The 20283-nt window shown below is 47.5% G+C and overlaps 1 protein-coding gene across 13 annotated transcripts in view; it reads right to left on the reverse strand.

Annotated features, from left to right (window-relative positions):
- Window positions 1-20283, reverse strand: part of THRB (thyroid hormone receptor beta) — a 600087-nt gene that overhangs the window by 34707 nt on the left and 545097 nt on the right. Inside the window, exon 1 of one of the 13 annotated variants that reach the window (XM_085630517.1) lies at window positions 5360-5699. The exons of the other annotated variants lie outside the window; for them this stretch is intronic. Coding sequence (XP_085486643.1) covers window positions 5360-5684 — 325 coding nt within the window. The 5' untranslated portion in view covers window positions 5685-5699. Of the gene's footprint in view, window positions 1-5359; window positions 5700-20283 lie in introns of those variants that run through there. 13 annotated transcript variants of the gene reach the window in all.

Raw genomic sequence — 20283 nt, forward strand, 5'->3', positions numbered from 1 at the left:
CACAGATACAGGCTGTACCAGTCCACTTAACTTACCGCCCAGGGCTAACCAGACCAGCCTGTGAGGCCCGGAGAGATGTGCTAAGCATTCCTGGTCACAGCAGGACTTGAATATAGTTCACCCGGCAGGTCTCGATTAGTCACGTGCTCTGAACACTGACATCCTATAATGTCAACGATGAAAGGATGTACATAATGCAGCGCGTCCGAGTAAATCTCTTTACTTGGCATCTCATAATGGCAATCATATCCAGGAGGCTGCAACGCAGAGTATCCCTCAACCCTTCTCTACACCTGGTACCTGCCCGGATCCATAACATCTCCGAGTAGACACCCTCCTGCCACAGCCAGCATAGGAAGCTGGATGGAGAGCATAACATGTACTAACAGAATAAAGGGACCCGAAGAGTTGACCAGAACTGCCAGGATGCCGCAAAATATACAATTGTGCACCATTTTCTAGACATTGTCTATTGTTACCTCCTATCATCGTGTTCCGCGCTGCTCTCGAGCCTGCGAGCCAGAATCTACCGCTGTGTCCGAGCCACTCTACCCCCCCCCCCCCACCCCGTGTCTATTAGTGTTTCATCCTACTGGCGTCCTGAGGTCCCGTTCTGTATTCCAGCCCAGTTCCTGCCCCGTTCTGACCTGCTTCCCTTACTTTACCCTACTGCTTCCGCAGTGCCCTGCTACGCCTCTGCTGCCTGACCTTGTGTTCCACACTTCTCTCCTGCCGCTGTGTGCCCTTGTGTTCTGTTCTATACTCAAGCCCCGTCTGTCCCTGGGTCACCCTGCCTCCCCTGTCACCGTCTCACAGCCTTCAAACTCCTTGCACAGAGGACGGAGGAGTGAGGTAAGTGCGCCGCCTCGGCCCAACCTTGTTCAACATTTACATTATTGACGTGTCACGACTAGGGCGGTGCTTCATTTGAACTGGTGGTTTCCGGTGCTAGCACTTAATTGTCAGCACCGGCACTTATAAATCTGCCACATGGCGGCGCTGTTTATCTTATTTAGAGATGAGCACAAGAACAGTGGCTTATAAATTCAGTATACATTAAAAATGACAAATACCCGGTGCCCAAGCCCTTCTAATAGCTTTGAGGCCCTGGAATGGTCTGAATTGTCGCACTTGTAGGATTAAGATGGCAGCCGTGTTTCCATGGTCCTTGGCACACTGGCAGGGGCTGTGGGCAGTGGGAGCGAAAGTGACCGCCTAACAGGAGCCCTGGCACTTATCTTTCTACAAGTTCAGCACTGGACTAGGGGAATGGCAGGCACCAGGTCGGATGGGAATCTCTTTTATGCAGATGACGCAATCACCCTGGCACCCATCACAGACGGCCTCAGTACAACATTAATAGTCCGAAAGACCAGGCATCCTTATGGGAAAGCCACAACAGTCTCAACGGGGGAATGCCCTGAAAACTGAGCAGAACACAAGCGGCACCCAAGTGATGCTCAAAGTAGGCACACCAGGGAGTTTCAAAACAGAGGGATAGACCCTTCTAGAAAAGCCACGCGGGCTTTCTCGCTGTGAGGGGCACACTTTAACCTGCCAGCAAGAAGAGTGCTAGAAGCCCTCGGCTGCAGCACCCCCTGACTTTAGCGCAGGGAGGCGAACTGTGTGGCCACTGGCCTAACACAACAAGAGGGGGAACACAATGGAGTTAGCCCTGAACACAAACTCTGCACCTCCGAGTTCTGCAAATACGTTATGTCTGGACCTTACTGTTCATCCTGCAGCGGATTATGGGATATGGGGTGTTTCAACAGCTAGAAATCTTTCTTGATGAGGAAGCTGGTGGGATGCTCTGTAGCTGTGCTGTGATTACTGTCTTTTTCGTATTATGTCTCATTTGACAAGAAAACTATCTCTCTATAATAATATCCTTATGTTTGAGAGACGCAGTTTTATAAAAATTGTTTTTATAATAAGGAAACGATATGCAATGTAAAAGTATGTAATTAGGTGTTTAATTGCATTTGAAGATATTTTTTATGCTCTTTTGTAAATAGCGCCTTATCTTACGATTGTATGTTTTTCCTATGAACTTTTATGATTCATCTGGAATCGAATAAAGGTTTCCGACTGGAGAGCCGCAGTATTGATGGGACTGACGTGTAAGGTGCTCCCTATGTCATGGAGTAGTATTTTGCACCATTAGTATGACCGCTTTATTCACCACGGGCACTATGTGGTGAGTTCTTGCTCACAATAAGTCTAAGGCTGATGTCCACATATGGCGACAGGAGAAGGTTTACGTTGAGTCCACGCCGCGCATATCACTCAAGCCCTGGACTAGCAGTACATTTATGCATATTTCCTATCACACATTTAATGTGCAGAATGTATACGGTAGGATAGTGGTAATCAAGCAATCCTGTGGAAAATTCATTCATATAAGTTCAGGTTTGTGCAAAGTTATGATTCCACTCGGCAAAGACGCCAGGCTTCGAAGCCTCACTAAGTTGGGCCGCTTCTCATTCGCAAAACTTCCCCTCTGGGCAAAGTTTCCAGCCGAAAAATATTTAGGGAGAGTTTTCCTACAAATAATTATTTATGGATATGAATTCTCCCGCAAAAAGCAGCTTTTGCATCTATTCCTCCCACAAGAACTGCTTATGCCTGCTTTGTCGCCTGCTTGCTTTAGTTTTTTCTTTCTTAATGTCCTCAACTTCATGAAGTTGAAGTTAAAAACATATATCAGCGAAGTCCCATTTTTCACACCCTTGGAAAAGTGAAGAGTATTTGTCTGGTCTTTAATAATGATAATGTGCATCTTAAACATATTGTTCTCAGTTTTCTGTAAATGTTGTCTGAAAGAAGGACAGGGCCGCTAAACATTCACGGTGGAACAGGGGGAGACTTCGGGTCAGTGTCTGGGGGGTCATGACTGACGGGAAGCAGTGTTAGGGCATCCACTGGAAAGACTGGAGCATCATCTATTCATTCATTCATGGTCCTTGATGAACGCATGTTACTTGAGGCACTGGGTTCTGTCTTGTAGGCAGGTCTAGAACAGCATCAAGTGCTAAAGATACTTCTGCAAGAACATGTCATATATGAGGTCTGCATGTAGAGGCGGCAGGCGTGCAATCACCTGCGTGTATGGGCAGAAGGCGTGCAATTTCCTGCGTGTAGGGTCAGCAGGCGTGCAATTTCCTGCCAGCATGGGCAGTAGGCGTGCTATCACCAGCATGTAGGGGCGGCAGGCATGCAATCTCCTGCGCGAAGGGGCAGAAGGCGTGCAATCTCCTGCGTGAAGGGGCAGAAGGCGTGCAATCTCCTGCGTGTAGGGCCAGTAGGCGTGAAATCTCCTGCATGTAGGGGCAGCAGGCGTGCAATCTCCTGCGCGAAGGGGCAGAAGGCGTGCAATCTCCTGCATGAAGGGGCAGAAGGCGTGCAATCTCCTGCGTGTATGGGCAGTAGGCATGCAATCTCTGCGTGTAGGGGCAGTAGGCATGCAATCTGCTGCGTGAATGGGCAGTAGGCGTGCAATCTCCATGTAGGGGCAGTAGGCAGGTAATCTCCTGCGTGTATGGGCAGAAGATGTGCAATCTCCTGCGAATATGGGCAGTAGGCAAGCAATCTCCTGTGTGTAGGGGCAGTAGGCATGCAGTCTCATGTGTGTATGGGCAGTAGACATGGAATCTCCTGCATGTAGGGGCAGTAGGCATGCGATCTCCTGCATGTATGGGCAGTAGATGTGTGATCTTCTCCACAGAGCAAGGCCAGTTGGTTGTTAATCCTGAGGTTCAACAGTCACATTCATACATAGCAACAAGACAGGAGATTCAGATCTGGTGGACCCTGCCTGAGAGCAGGTGCGGTATCCCCCAAGGATAGTTACTGTGCATCATTTAAGGCATGTCCAAACTATACTAGGTAACAGCTCTTAGATCCACAAGCATCACCTCTCTTCCGGCTGTGCAATGGACCCCGGCCACTCTAGGTTCCAAGACTGGACCATGACATGGGCTCTCAAGTTCCATAAATAGGAGCAGCTGTCCGAGTGACACAATTTACCAGGGCCTGCCTCAGCGGTGAATGCTCTACCCTTTCCTTGAATCAGGTCAGTCAGTTTGTGGACGAGGCCAGGTATGAACAAGGGACTGTGGACCCCACCTGTAGTAACACGGGGGCTACGGAGCTATTTTAGTACCGCAGGTCAACAGCTCTACAAGGCTACGTGCAAAGCTTACACCTGGACCAACCGTGCTCAGTGTGGAGTTGAAGAAACACCCCAAGAGAGCTCTGGTCAAACCAGGGTTGACCATGGCGAAACCGCGGATTACCACTGGTTGTCCGTGGTACAAAAAGAGGTCAGCGAAGGCAGCTCAGCTGACGCAGTGCACCTCAGAGGTGGGAGAGCCGGTCTGAAAGGATGAGGTATGGGGGGAGCAGAGGCAAAGTGCACTCTCTCACGCGTGGTGTCCCCAATAAAATCAAATTCTAACTGGACACAGATTTCAAGGGCGAAGCTAGTACTTACAATACTCTTAAAGGCAAATGTCCCACTGCCGGCCAGCTCTGATGGGTATGTAGATTAGTGCCCCATAGTTTGAACTGTGTGTCACAACAGAACTTTCTGGAAGACTCAAACCGATCCAGATACAAGTCCAGTCATTCCCCAACCTAACCTTATGCAAATTAGACGACATTTGTTTAATAAAAAAAATGTGTAGCTATCGACTGAGCCTCTGCCCGCTGACCCCGAAAACCCACTCAGTGGATTCATGTTCTGGCTGCAGAAATTAGAGTGAGCCCTGAAAAAACTCGGGTGCAAATCTCAGTAGGTCAAATATACTTTCCTTTATCAGACATGGATAAAAAATGTTAAAAAGCGCGCGCGCTTCTGGTTATTCCAGGAATTAGGAAAAGAACCCGAACCCCATAAGAAGCTCAGAAAAACAAATTAACAATTTCCTTCATAATTCTAGGGTGCCACGACACCCCCTGGGCTTCAGAGCACTATATATTCCCTTTAACACAGCATCTATTCAGGTGTCATGCTCTCTATCTAAACATCCCTGCGGCTCCAAGTTTACCACAACCACGCGCTTGTCATCTCTCCAACCCTATCATCATCTGCTGATTCCACCTTTTATCTCTCTTTTCTCTCTATCCATACATCATGCATCACTCTTCACAAACCTCATGGTTCACCCAAATGAATCGCTTAGCAACCTCAGCAGCTGCTTACTTACAGCTTCAACCAGACATCGCCCGCGGTGGTCGTCGCGACAGGTAAGTGATACAACATTCACCACCTCTCGCTCTACAACTAAATAAAGCAATTCAAAGAATGGTCTATCTGCAATCAAAGACCCCGCATGATGAAACAGATGCCCCATACCTTTCTTCAGCGCATAGGATGGCGACTGCCCTTGGGAATAAGTCGACCTTTCTTCGGTAAAGTACTCCGTTGGGCCATAGTGGTTGAGTGTCGTGTCCATGTCAGAGTAGTCTCCTTTAAATGTGTTTCCAGGGTAACTACAGGTGTAAGGCTGATTCAGCGCCCAGGCCTGTTCCATATAGATGTGGCTGTTGTGTAGGGCGGCCGCATCGCAGGTGCCGTAACCCTGGTTATCCTCAATATATGCGCAGTAGTCAGGTGGCTGGAGGTAGCAGTTGAGACCGGGTCCAGGAGGCGCTTCTGTCTCTTGCATGCAGTAGTTCATTTTGAGGTCTGTCGATTGCTGCTCCGTTGACCTACACTCAACAGCCTATGCATGTGCATGGGCGCGGGGCGGGGGCCAGAGGAGAACGGGGGCCAGTGCTGTCCGAAACCTCGCCTCCAAATGCAAGGTGTTCACCCTCCCTGGAGCTCCAGGCGTGCCAAGATCCGACTGCCCTGCCAGTAAACACCCTGGGAAGAAGGTTTATGACAGTCCACCCAACTAATCTGTGACTGCAGCTAATTCCCAGGCAAGATGGCGGCCCAGGTAGAGGAAGCCCGCCACACTGGGCGGAGGCTTAGACACACAGCAGCGGTTTCACGGTGTGTAGACAATACGTTGGTTAAACCCACAACCCAACCTCTTTTTCTAGGCGATTAGAGAGCGATTTGCAACGACTTGTGTCACTTCTGATGAGATCTTAGAAGGAAAAGACAGAAAAGTAGCCAGAAGTCCTGACAAGATGCCCTGGAAATCCCTAAATCAATACCCTGGGTTTTGTTTAAAGATAATCTCATTGACGATCTAATGGCGCCAATTTGACCCTCCAAACAACAGACTCCTTTGCAAAACTGGACATCTTAATCCCAGGCCATCTCTATTGATTTTTCTCTTCTACAGCTGTAGCCTGGCGGCGAAAGCCTGCAGCTCCCCTCTGCCAGCAGGAGGCGGCGCATGGATGTGGGCAGAGAGGGGTTAAAGACTTTCCAGATCCAAAATCCATGATGTGAACATCCTTAACCATTATATATATATGGAAGAGGGCGTTTATTCGAAGAAAAAAAGCTGGCAAATGAATCCACTCTCCATTTGCCGTTCACACACTTGGATGACATTAAGTTTGTAAATACTTTTTTTTTTTTTTTATCAGGTACTGATCCATACTATGACAGAGGCTGCTGGGGGAAGGGCAAAGGACTCTGCGGGGGAGGGGTGTGGGGGGGAGGTCCGGTCATTATGAATCTGCCCATTTTCAGTGGCAGTCATACATTGTTGCGAAAAATCGACTTGCAGAATTAGTGCCGACACATGATCTATGTGAGGGCGACAGTTCTGCCAACACATTCTCAGCTGGTGGAGAACAGCAGGTTTACCACCTTTACGGCAAACCACCAGACTGACAATCACCGGCCACCTCCTATCAGCACTTATGTCTGCTCAACCACAGCCTGACGAGGGAGATGATGAAACGGATGTATTCAGCGTGAACTGCTACCTGAAGGGGTCCCCTGCCACTCTCCTATGTACTCGGAGGGGCGTCCAGGCGCTGGTTGATGTGCTCAAGGGGTGTTTTGTTTTAACTTAAGCACTTCACGTGTGCATGTGTTTTCCAGCTGTCTCATTAGTGGCTTCTCTTCCCCTACCCTGTGCCCCTTGTTGCTCTCTCTCTCTCCTAGCTTACTTTGTTGGTCATAAAGAGGATGCATTTTAGGGGGATAATAGAACTGGTCAGATAACTCTGGTAGTTAATGCACTTCCTGGGGAGATCTGTGTTATGACATCATAAAGTAGCACAGATGGTTAATGTGCTTGCAGCAAGGTACATGTAATGCCCTTCCTGGGGAGATCTGTGTTATGACTCATCATGAAGTAGCACAGAGGGTAATGAGCTTGCTGCAAGGCACATGTAACATGCAGATCACAGATTTGTATTTTATAAAGCTAGCTCAGTCACAATTCCCCTGATTTCGCTCAGAAAGCCATGAACGGGCATCAAGGCAAACGTTTATACCCTTATTATTTTTTTCTAATTTTAAAGTAAGTAAAAGGATGGTAATAAAGTCGTATCAGTACAAACAACCCCGCTGCATCACACTATTACCTTCTGAATCCTGAGTTTGTGTTTCTCCAGATCAGGCACTCTGGACATGTAATGCGTGCCAGCAAGGGTGAGATGCGAGTCCACACCCTGCACCCCACAAACGTAGAGACTGGCCTCAACCCCCACGCGCTCAGCACGTCAGATTGACTTCTTTCATGAGCAGCATCCCCTCTAGCCACTCCGCCACTTCCGCTCCGCCGCCGGGAGCTCCGGGTGGGACATCTTAAGGAACAGGCAGAGCTGTGCGTTTATTACATTCACAACAACAATGGATGGACCGGATGCTCCATTGGAGGAGATGCTGTCACTCAAACAAACTGCAAGGCTGGGCCAGGCGTGCATGCCCCGCTTGACAATAATAGTGCTGGGGACGAGGCGGGGGGGAAGGGGGGGGGGTACAAATGAGCGGCGGCCTGACTGCCTCACGCGCCCTCCCTTCTACATGGATCTGATGAATCCGATAATACCGCAAGAAGTCCGACTAATTACAGTTACAAAGGACTGTGGTAACAGAGTGCTTATAATGCCTTAAGGGTAACCCTAGTGCTGTGTTACCAGCAGACGTAAAGCACACTTTACCACATTTTGTGTGCTTGGACTCCAAATCCTGGGACAATGCCACAGCCGGGAATCCTGTGATTGTCTGTATTACTGCATTGCGGTATAAGCGCAGGATTTAACTTCTGACGCGAGTGGCAAAGTGTCAAATTCTTTTATCTCCTCGGTGGATGGACGTACAGACTGAACGCATGCATGGACAGACACACGGCCATGGAGGCGGAGACAACTTCAAGGAGACGAGAAACGGCACCACCAGGCGCACCAGGAGGAAGATCCGAAGCCTCGGTACTTTGCAGTAAACTTTAGAGAATGTATGGAAGTTGTTTGTTCTGGGGAAAGTAAATCGTATCTGTTTTTCAAGTGTCTCAAAGAACAACATATGGGTTTGTGCAAATCCCTTATAAAATAAAAATATAGATTAAAAAAGTTACGTTATTAAAACTATTTAAACAAAAACCACAACATTTAAAAACAAGTGCACACAAATGTATGATTTTTAAAAAGAACAAGCAATGACAAAAAAAAAAAAAAAAAAATGAAAATAGATAAAAAGTTCACAGAAAAATGTTAAAAAAATATGATCCTTTCAAAACAAAACTCTACTTCTTAATTGTTTGGCTGCAGAGTTTTTCGTGTGGACTGGCACTGCAGACTACATGCATTGCCGGTAACTAAAGGGCATGCGCAGTAAAGTTTTCACATTCACAAAAATGGGAGTGTATAGTTTTGTCATGGAAAAAAATTGTAAAGGCAATTATAGTGCACCAAGTACAAGAAAGTACTCTTAGACACTATACTTAGGGTTGAGCAAGATATACGGTTTACATGGAGGAGCACTGTCAGACAAAGAAAAAAAGATGGAGAAACCATAGAAATTAATTAAAAAACAAATATTAAAGTAACATAGTTATGCTTACTAATAAGATCTTAATGTACCTTAAAAAATACTACTGAAATTCTCTCACAAAAGAAAGGTTCAAGAGGGGTTATTTTTAGGTGTGGAAATAAAAAAAGAACTTATCTTTAAAAATGAAAAACTACTGAAATTCTCTGACAAAAGAAAGGTTAAAGAGGGGTTATTTTTAGGTGTGGAAATAAAAAAAGACCTTATCTTTAAAAATGAAAAACTACTGAAATTTGCCAATTATAGTTTAGTGAACTAACTATAAATTGCACCCGCAACATGCACGGCTTAAGATTTCACATATTTCATCACTTACGACGTGTGCATTTTTTTGTGCCAACAGGGAAAGAAAGATTAAATTCTGTAAGCTTCCATTCAACGTTTTTATTTGTCTAGGAAAGCTAAATATCCTGCAAGTTAATTCAGCACAGTGAATTACAGGAAATAATTGACAGTTAGGAACCCTTTCATGTGATATACGAGCTTTGAAACTACGGGAAAACATTAAACAAGCATTGGCATAGCCAATAGGTCTCGCTTTTGGGACCTTATAAGTGTTTAGCCATGCCGCGCTGAGTACTGGCTTACTCTTGTGTCTTGTAGTCCTGGTTCATCACAGGGAGCCCGTGGTAACGGAGAGCCCCAGATTCAAGCATGTGTCCCTAGTGAGGCGCATGGTGATTGCCCTCGCCATCCTCAGCTGTTTGTGGGATGTACATGCCCCAACTGACGTCAAAAATAGCCAGTACAGTGTATTGGTCTCTTTGACCTTACAAGCTGTGAAAGTTGCGTGAGCACCGCTATGATGTCACAAACAATGTAATGCAACGTTTTGTTTGGGTAATACCCAACTGCCGGTACAATACACCATGCGCCTCCTCTGACATCTCCAACAGCAATGGAGGGCATCGTTCTAAGCTTATGACATCACAAACAGGCGAGGTAATTAAGCAGTCTAAGCTTGTGACATCACAAGCACCAGTTGGAATGGAGCATGTTAAGATTGTGACATCACAAACAAGCATTACAAAGAAGCGTTCAAAGCTAATGACATCACAAACAGCAGGTGATATGCACTGTTTTAAGCTCATGACATCAAAAACAGCCGTTGGAGTGACGCAGTCTAACCTCATGACATCACAAACAACCATTACATGTAAGCGTTCATATATGAAGACATCACAAGAAGCATGGTGTGTAGCGGCAGCCCTTATGTATGCACTTTGAGAATTTATGTAAGTATGCTGCCCAGAGGAGGGTTCAAGGTGAGTGCAGAGTGAGAGGCAACACCTGTGGGGGGTGTAATGAGTATATGTGCTAGGGTCAGCTGGCAGCAAGAGGAGACATATGTACCATTCACAGGTCTTTCTCTCCCCTTCACAGTATCTAGGTGAACAATGACATTCTAGTGTCCACCTGTGTCATAACATGTATATCTCCACAACAGCCGTGTTTTTATTTTAGGGATGACCAGGAGATTAGCAAATCCAGATCCCATCACCCCGGCAGGTCTGTACCTATGAGCTCAGGTCTTGGGACCCTGTAGCAAGGGCCCTTTTGCCGAACTGCCTTGGAGTTATACAGAGCACTACGGATTGGATAAATGAATCAGTGGAAAGCCTTAAGAGCAGCCGGAGTGTATTACTTGGGCGTGCATGTGAGACGTGCTATCATCCATGGCCACGAAAGCTGTGCTGTCTGTTAGGGCAGACTCCTATAAGCCTTATACAGAACATGTGCCACACAGAAGCATGCCAAAAGTGAAATGTAGGTCTGATGTGTGTGTGGGGGGTATATGCAACGCCTGCCTCACCTCTCCACCCCAGCATAACTCAGTAATGGCATGTTAATGCAACTTATACAGCGCACGAATACCCAAGGGTGTCTTGGTGCTAGCTGAAACCGGAGCTTAAAACCAGAACACTAATTATTGATAAAAATACTAGTTGTTAAAAAAACATGTTTAAAGTTCTTTCCTGAACTGAAGCAGGGAGTGGATGGTCCTGATATGAGGCTGGAGACTGTTCCAGAGTTTTGTAGTACCAGTAACAAAGCTCCTTCCATACCAGTTTGACTTCCTACTTCTGGGGATTGTATTTGACCCTACAGAGCGCAGGGGTCTGCTGAGACAATACCACTGAAAGGTGTGGTTCAGAATTTCCAGACCTGTATTGTGCAGATCTCAGTCCACCATCTTTGGACACCTCTAGGACAACTAACCTAGGTGAAATTCCAGTGCCCCTCACCAAATTGTGCCAAAGGGTGGTCATAATTTTGAGTTATATCACAGGTGCTTGTAGTACAGTGGCGGCCTGTCCATGTCAGGTTATATATTTGAAAAGAGTAATTGTGCCAGCAATCTATTGACCGTTAGGCGAGTCTTCCTGCAGGGATGCCACAATACAAGATGCCCACGAGTCAAGAACACACAAGAAGAAAAGCGAGCCGAACCCTAAGGCCGTCACCTCCCAAAACTCCAGCCTTCTGCAAACCCAGCAGTTTCAGACTGCCTGTTTGCCATTTATCAGATCCCGCACCTCATGCCTGGACAGAATCCCTGCATCTTTAATGATATTGGTGCAATGTGCAGCGAGGAGGGGAGTGGGCAAAGGGGGCAGGGAGGCGAGTCAGGGGATACTTTGGAGGGCTGAGGGGAAACAGGAGCGGAGGAGAGCTGGATACAGGATGGAGAGTGGAAGACGGAAACTGGGGGGGGGGGGGGGGATTTAAAACCAAAAGTGGTTGAGGAAAATAAGAGGTGAAATAAACGTAACAGATTTATAACGCAAAGACTAGAGGGTAGTTGTAAAGTACAGGGCGGATGGACAATCGAGGGAAAAAATGCAAGCAAGATAGGGACAGAAAGAGAGCCAGGATAAATAAAGACAGACTCCGGGAAGTAAAGAGAAGAAAGAAAGGGACACATTAGAGGAGGGAGTGAAAAATATCTTCCAATTTCCGCAGCCAGAGCTGCGCTGTTCATTCACGAGGACGATGAATGCCATGTGGTGACTGACAGCAGAACCGAGTGGAGGGAGCGGGCAGCGTTGACTGTTAAACGCAGGGATATTATTGGAGAAGCGGTGCCTGAGAGACGAAGCAATGGTGGGAAGCGACCACAAAGAACGCCTAGGGCTGACGGTCGCCATAGAGGGACAATTTATTCTAACATGCAGCATCAAGGGGATACATCTGTGCGGGGACCGACAAATCCCACCGTATTGATATAAAAAAACGTGTTGCACAAGCTGATTTGTAAGCACATTAAAACAGAGCTACTGATTGAGCAAAAAGAGAAGAGACTGGAGCAGACCAAATATTGAAAGAGGAGGAGATAAAAGTAAAATAAATGCACGGAAACAAAGGTATACAATCTAGAGAAAGCAAGGAGGAGTGCGGATAAAAGAGAAAAAAGACACAGGGCAGGACAATCTAGGGAAGACCAATTGCGAACTGGGAGAGGGTGGCATGCCTTCAAAGGACCAGTGCTATTGGAAAGAGGGTCTGCTTTACAATCGACGGGCAAATAGAAGAAGCGCAAGTGTTCCTGCCCCAAAACAAATGAACAACAAGTGGGAGGGGTGGGGGGGAGTGCACAGAATAGAAGAGACGAGTATGTGCTTCGAAAAAGAGCAGAACGACGGCTAAAGGTCCTCCTCTGCAGCGCATGCGCGCTGCGTAGGCGAGACCTAAAAATAAGTCGTAGCTGTGTAATTTATGTTTGCTCCTTTTAGAAAAAAACAATGTTATCTTTTGTGTTGTGAACACCAGCACAAGGCAGAGGACTCTCTGGCCTGTGCTTTTAGTAGGAAAGTCCTTCCGCCAACCATCAGGCCGAGTACACACACTACCTGACTCAGAGAAGTCTCCAGGCAGTTGCTACTCAGAGCCCTACTACAATGAGGCTGCGTATCCTGCTTTATTTCTTTTTGGAGAGGTCAGTGCTGTCTTCGATAACAAAAAGCAATGTTCATATTTTGTCTTATGGGCAAAATTGAGGTAAAAACAACACTTTCCGAATATTGTTTTTTTTTTAGGTCGAGCCTCTCAGACACATCAGCTGTCTGGCTGCAGAAGACATTGTGGGCTCACCAAGTACATAGAGGGGCGGGGCTTCCAGCCTACCCATTGCTTATCATTGGTTGGCTTCACTGTCACTCATTTGTCTGCTTACCCGATGAATTGTCTTGTGCATCTTGTGTCTGCTCGGCCCCTGGAGCATTGGATATTTAATATGTCCTTCCAATCTTGTCCTAAGCACTCGATGACAGTGCATGTGTTTTCCAGCTATCCCCCTATTGTGCTTCTCTTCCCACCCTGCATAGTCTGTGTTGTTTCAATCCGGCCAGAATGCTTGTTCCCTGCCTCCCTCCGAGATCCACTGACTCACCCTCGTGCGGTTCTTCCCCTTTCTTGTTGCTTTCTCCTCCACAGCCCCATGTCACTCTCTCTCAGCAGTTTCCTTTCCCCCATTCTCTGGGTTGCTCTATCTAACCCGGGGGGCTTCTCAGGGCTGGACTGGTAACAGCATCCAGCCCTGGCTGAAAGCTGCTGGACCGGCAGTGGGAGCAGAGGGGGTTAAGGGGAGGTGCACGGCTTCCGCTTTTGTTACAGGGGTGCGATGTCCTGCACTGCTGCAAAACTGGCCCCCAGTGATGCCAGAAAACCGGCCCCCAACCCTCCGGCCCACCGGGGAAACACCCAGTGCCCACGGTGCTTCAACCGCGCCTCCATCCGTGATAGGCTCACGCTTGTGTCCTTCTGCCCCCTTCCTGTATGCAGTGATCGAAGTGCATTAAAAACAGTAAGGGAACTGTGATGCTGTGCACAATGGGGGCGGGGCGAGTAAACGCGGGGGCGGGGTCAAAGGCATTGCTAAAAAACGAAACGTTCTGTAACCTTTTTCAGTCTTTCACCTTTAGTGAATGCACTGCAGAGGTTTGTGTCTGTAACCCGCGCGCCACGGAGCGGACCCCTGGTTGGAGCAGAGACAAGTGAGAGACTAACATACGCCTCTTTAAAAAGCACCCGCCTCACAGCCCAGGTGGTAACACCATTCCAATACCACCAACAAAAAAATATACATCTGTGTCATTAACCAAAGCTAACACCGGTTTCAGCTCAGCCATTACGTTTGCACATTGACCAGTTGTGCACACACATTTACATTTCTTTCAGGCACGCAGTCACCCTGACCGGAAGGACTGTCCCGCTGTCTGCCCCTCTCCGTAGGCAGTGCAGGGGACTCTGCCTTACACTGCAGCTGAATGAACCGTCCCAGGACAGTTATCTTTCCATACAAAGTAGGGGGAAATGTTTTCCTTAAATTAAAGGATGGCCCCTCGGATTCTGCCCATATGATTCTCCGTGCCCCTCCATGATGCCCACATCGATCCCTGCCTGTATGATTCCCTCCTACAGCTCGGCGGCGTTGCCCTCTCTTGCTTTTTGCTTTCACTCCCTGCGCTCTAGGCTGCCCTCTCTGGCTCCTTGGCTTTTTCTCTGTCCCCCACCTGCGCCTCCCCTGCTGCTTTTGCCCCACTCGCACCCACGCATTGCTTTCCCCAACCCGTGTTGCTTCCGCCCTCCCCTATGGAACGGAACGTCTGCCTCCCGTTCTGTTCACCCTGCTTTAAAAACAAAACAAAAAAACTCGTTTACGTTGGATCGGTAAATAACATTAAAACCCAGCCTCGTCGTTTTGTAGAAGCGCACATGCGGGACACGAGCATACAAAATTATGCGGGCGGACGAGCCATCGGCTGTTTTCTTTTTTTTTTTTATGTTTATGCATCCTGTGATGTATTGCTAAACATAATTGGCACAGCCAATAGGACGCAAAGTCGAGCCCTATTGACTTTCCCAGTGTTTATTTTATTTACGGCTACAACAAAAAAACGCCGGCCCTGTGCGAAACGAGGCAGCAGAGCACACCCTTACCGGGGGTATAATAAGAACTTGCTTCATCTAGTGCTTCATCTCACACTTCTGCGTCTCTAAGCGCTGTAAATGACAGGTGTTATTATGACCGAGTTTAGTGGTAACAGAGTGAAAAGCGCGGCAAACTACCCCAGCCGGGCAGTTAAGATAATCGGCTCATATGCGTCAAAGAACAATTTTTAGCAGCACTTCGACACGTTTCCTTACGGACAAATCCAATTATTGCCAATTGGCAGTACTGCGTGCCGTCCAGCTGACATCTGAGACACGCGGGTGACGCCGACTTAACACGCATCCCCTCAGTAATGTCCGATCGAAGCCTTCGGATCGATACACTAATGCGCGTAATTGGACGCTGTGAACAGTACAACCCGCCTGGAGTTAAGTGGCCTGACCCCTCGGCACCCTCCCGCCCTAAACACAGATGGCTGCCAGTTAGGCGCGGGGGCCTTGACGGGGGAGGGGAGGAGCGTTTAGCACTGGCGGGAAAAGTAGGATTCAAAGTCTGCGCCGACACTATGCAAAACGAGGGAGGCCTGGGGACAGATGGGGGGGGGAGGGGGGGGGGGGGGGGGAGGCCCACAGCAGAGTCACGAGAAGTTTACTGGATGAAACAAGACATGGGGGTACTTCTTACACACGTGCAGATCAGTCACGTTTGGGGGCAAATAAGTGAACACCACATTGGAGAGAAAATGTAAGTATGCTATTGGCATCGGTTCACTGCTTCCTTAATTATTATGGCCTCCCCAGAAGTGACAGAAGAAAGGACACCAGTACCTCTCACGAAAGAGGTGTACACGCACATCAGCATCAGTGCAATGCACAAGCATAGTGAAAATACATTTCATGGGTTAGAGTCTGAGTGTGAAAGAAGCACACAACAGTGGACTAGAGTCAGCCTGCAGGTTTTGTGTCTGTAGCCCTTCGCCCACTTCAGTGCTGCCTGGAGCAGTTACACAAGAGCTCGCCGAGGGTATGAATTGTTCTTAACTGTTTGACAATGCAACACGTAGGTAGGATCAGTACTATAGGAGTATCCGTGTGCAGCATCAGTACTACAGTACCAGTCTGTAACAGCAGAGAGTACCTGTGTGCAGCATCAGTACTACAGTACTACAGTACCTATCTGTAACAGCAGAGTACCTGTGTGCAGCATCAGTACTAGAGTACCAGCCGGTAACAGCAGAGAGTACCTGCAAGCAGAATCAGCACTATAGAACCACTTTAATGGCAGAGAGTACCTGTGTGCAGCATCAGTACTACAGCACCTATCTGTAACAGCAGAGTACCTGTGTGCAGCATCAGTACTATAGTACCAGTCGGTAACAGCAGAGAGTACCTGCAAGCAGCATCAGCACTATAGAACCACTTTAATGGCAGAGAGTACCTGTGTGCAGCATCAGTACTACAGTACCCATCTGTAACAGCAGAGTACCTGTGTGCAGCATCAGTACTATAGTACCAGTCGGTAACAGCAGAGAGTACCTGCAAGCAGAATCAGCACTATAGAACCACTTTAATGGCAGAGAGTACCTGTGTGCAGCATCAGTACTACAGCACCTATCTGTAACAGCAGAGTACCTGTGTGCAGCACCAGTACTATAGTACCAGTTAGTAACAGCAGAGAGTACCTGCAAGCGGCATCAGCACTAGAGAACCACTTTAATGGCAGGGAGTACCTGTGTGCAGCATCAGTACTACAGTACCTGCAAGCAGCATCAGCACTATAGAACCACTCCGTAATGGCAGAGAACCTGTGTGCAGCATCAGTACTATAGTACCAGTTAGAAACAGCAGAGAGTACCTGCAAGCAGCATCAGTGCTATAGAACCACTAATGTCAGAGAGTACCTGTGTGCAGCATCAGTACTACAGTGCCTGTCTGTAACAACAAACTACCTGTGTGCGGCATCAGTACTATAGTACCAGTCAGCAACAGTAGAGAGTACCTGCAAGCAGCATCAGCACTATAGAACCACTCTAATGGCAGAGAGTACCTGTGTGCAGCATCAGTACTACAGTACCTGTCTGTAACAGCAGAGTACCTGTGTGCAGCATCAGTACTACAGTACCAGTCTGTAACAGTAGAGAGTACCTGCAAGCAGCATCAGTACTATAGAACCACTCTAATGGCAGAGAGTACCTATGTGCAGCATCAGTACTATAGTACCAGTCGGTAACAGCAGAGTACCTGTGTGCAGCATCAGTACTATAGTACCAGTCGGTAACAGCAGAGAGTACCTGCAAGCAGCATCAGTGCTATAGAACCACTTTAATGGCAGGGAGTACCTGTGTGCAGCTTCAGTACTACAGTACCTATCTGTAACAGCAGAGTACCTGTGTGCAGCATCAGTACTAGAGTACCAGCCGGTAACAGCAGAGAGTACCTGCGAGCAGAATCAGCACTATAGAACCACTTTAATGGCAGGGAGTACCCGTGTGCAGCATCAGTACTACAGTACCTATCTGTAACAGCAGAGTACCTGTGTGCAGCATCAGTACTAGAGTACCAGCCGGTAACAGCAGAGAGTACCTGCAAGCAGAATCAGCACTATAGAACCACTTTAATGGCAGGGAGTACCTGTGTGCAGCATCAGTACTACAGTACCTATCTGTAACAGCAGAGTACCTGTGTGCAGCATCAGTACTAGAGTACCAGCCGGTAACAGCAGAGAGTACCTGCAAGCAGAATCAGCACTATAGAACCACTTTAATGGCAGAGAGTACCTGTGTGCAGCATCAGTACTACAGCACCTATCTGTAACAGCAGAGTACCTGTGTGCAGCATAGGGTACTATAGTACCAGTTAGTAACAGCAGAGAGTACCAGCAAGAGGCATCAGCACTATAGAACCACTTTAATGGCAGAGAGTACCTGTGTGCAGCATCAGTAAAACAGTACCTGTCTGTAACAGCAGAGTACCTGTGTGCAGCATCAGTACTACATTGCCTGTCTGTAACAACAAACTACCTGTGTGCGGAATCAGTACTATAGTACCAGTCGGTAACAGCAGAGAGTACCAGCAAGAGGCATCAGCACTATAGAACCACTTTAATGGCAGGGAGTACCTGTGTGCAGCATCAGTACTACAGTACCTATCTGTAACAGCAGAGTACCTGTGTGCAGCATCAGTACTATAGTACCAGTCGGTAACAGCAGAGTACCTGTGTGCAGCATCAGTACTATAGTACCAGTCGGTAACAGCAGAGTACCTGCAAGCAGCATCAGTGCTATAGAACCACTTTAATGGCAGGGAGTACCTGCGTGCAGCATCAGTACTACAGTACCTATCTGTAACAGCAGAGTATCTGTGTGCAGCACCAGTACTATAGTACCAGATAGTAACATCAGAGAGTACCTGCAAGCGGCATCAGCACCATAGAACCACTTTAATGGCAGGGAGTACCTGTGTGCAGCATCAGTAAAACAGTACCTGTCTGTACCAGCAGAGTACCTGTGCGCAGCATCATTACTATAGTACCAGTCTGTAACAGCAGAGAGTACCTGTGTGCAGCATCAGTACTATAGAACCACTCCGCAATGGCAGAGAGTACCTGTGTGCAGCATCAGTACTATAGTACCACTCCGCAATGGCAGAGAGTACCTGTGTGCAGCATCAGTACTACAGTGCCTGTCTGTAACAACAAACTACCTGTGTGCGGCATCAGTACTATAGTACCAGTCGGTAACAGCAGAGAGTGCCTGCAAGCAGCATCAGTGCTATAGAACCACTTTAATGGCAAGGAGTACCTGCGTTCAGCATCAGTACTACAGTACCCATCTGTAACAGCAGAGTATCTGTGTGCAGCATCAGTACTATAGTACCACTCTGTAACGGCAGAGTACCTGCGGGCAGCATCAGTACAATTGTACCAGTCTGTAACGGTAGAGAGTACCTGTTTGCAGCATCAGTATTATAGCACCACTCCGCAATGGCAGAGAGTACCTGTGTGCAGCATCAGTACTATAGTACGACTGGTATGGCAGAGTACCTGCGGGCAGCATCAGTACAATAGTACCAGTCTGTAACAGTAGAGAGTACCTGCAAGCAGCATCAGTACTATAGAACCACTCTAATGGCAGAGAGTACCTGTGTGCAGCATCAGTACTATAGAACCACTCCGCAATGGCAGAGAGTACCTGTGTGCAGCATCAGTACTATAGTACCACTCTGTAACGGCAGAGTACCTGCGGGCAGCATCAGTACAATTGTACCAGTCTGTAACGGTAGAGAGTACCTGTTTGCAGCATCAGTATTATAGCACCACTCCGCAATGGCAGAGAGTACCTGTGTGCAGCATCAGTGCTATAGTACGACTGGTATGGCAGAGTACCTGCGGGCAGCATCAGTACAATAGTACCAGTCTGTAACAGCAGAGAATACCTGTGTGAAGCATCAGTAATATAGAACCACTCTGTAATGGCAGAGAGTACCTGTTTGCAGCATCAGTACCATAGTACCAGTCTGTAACAGCAGAGAATGCCTGCGAGCAAGATCATTTCTATTAGTATCAGTCTGCGAAGAGTATATGTGCAGTATCAGTACCATAGCACCAGTCTGTTACGGCATAGTGCCTAAATGCAGCATCAGTTCTTATAGTACCAGTCGGTTAAAAGCAGAGTACCTGCATGCAGTATCAATCTAATAGTGCCAGTCTGTAACAGCAGAGAGTACTTACAGCATCAGTACTACAGTACCAGTCTGTAACAGCAGATTACCTGCACGCAGCATGAGTACTACAGTACCGTCTGTAACGGTAGAGAGTACCTGCGAGCTGCATCCCTTCTAATATTACTAGTCTGTAACAGTAGAGAGTACCTGCGTGCAGCCTAAGATCTAATAGTAACACTCTATAACAGCAGATTACCTGCAAGCAGCATTAGTACTATAGTACTAGTCTGTAATGGCAGATAGTACCCGCAAGTAGCATCAGTACTATAGTATCAGTCTGGAACGGCAGAGAGTACTTGCGAGCTGCATCAGTTCTGAAAGTACGAGTTGGTAACAGCACAGAGTACCTGCATGCAGTACCGTTCTAATTGTACCAGTTTGTAACAGCAGAATGTACATGCAGCATCAGTACTACTGTATCTGTATGTAACTGCAGAGAATACGTTCGTGCAGCATCAATTCTAATAGTACCAGTCAGTAATGGCAGAGAGTACCTGCATGTAGCATCAGTTCTAATAGTACCACTCTGTAACAGCTGAGAGTACCTGTGGCCCAGCATATAATGAAAAAAACCAGTCTGTAATGGCAGAGAGTACCTGCGTGCAGCATCAGTTCTAACAGTATCAGTCAGTAACAGCACAGAGTACCTGCATACAGTTATAACAAAGATAGTATGCAGTTCCTAATATGCAAGCAGGCAA

This window comes from Triturus cristatus, chromosome 10 (assembly GCF_964204655.1).
Source record: "Triturus cristatus chromosome 10, aTriCri1.1, whole genome shotgun sequence".
NCBI lineage: Eukaryota > Metazoa > Chordata > Amphibia > Caudata > Salamandridae > Triturus > Triturus cristatus.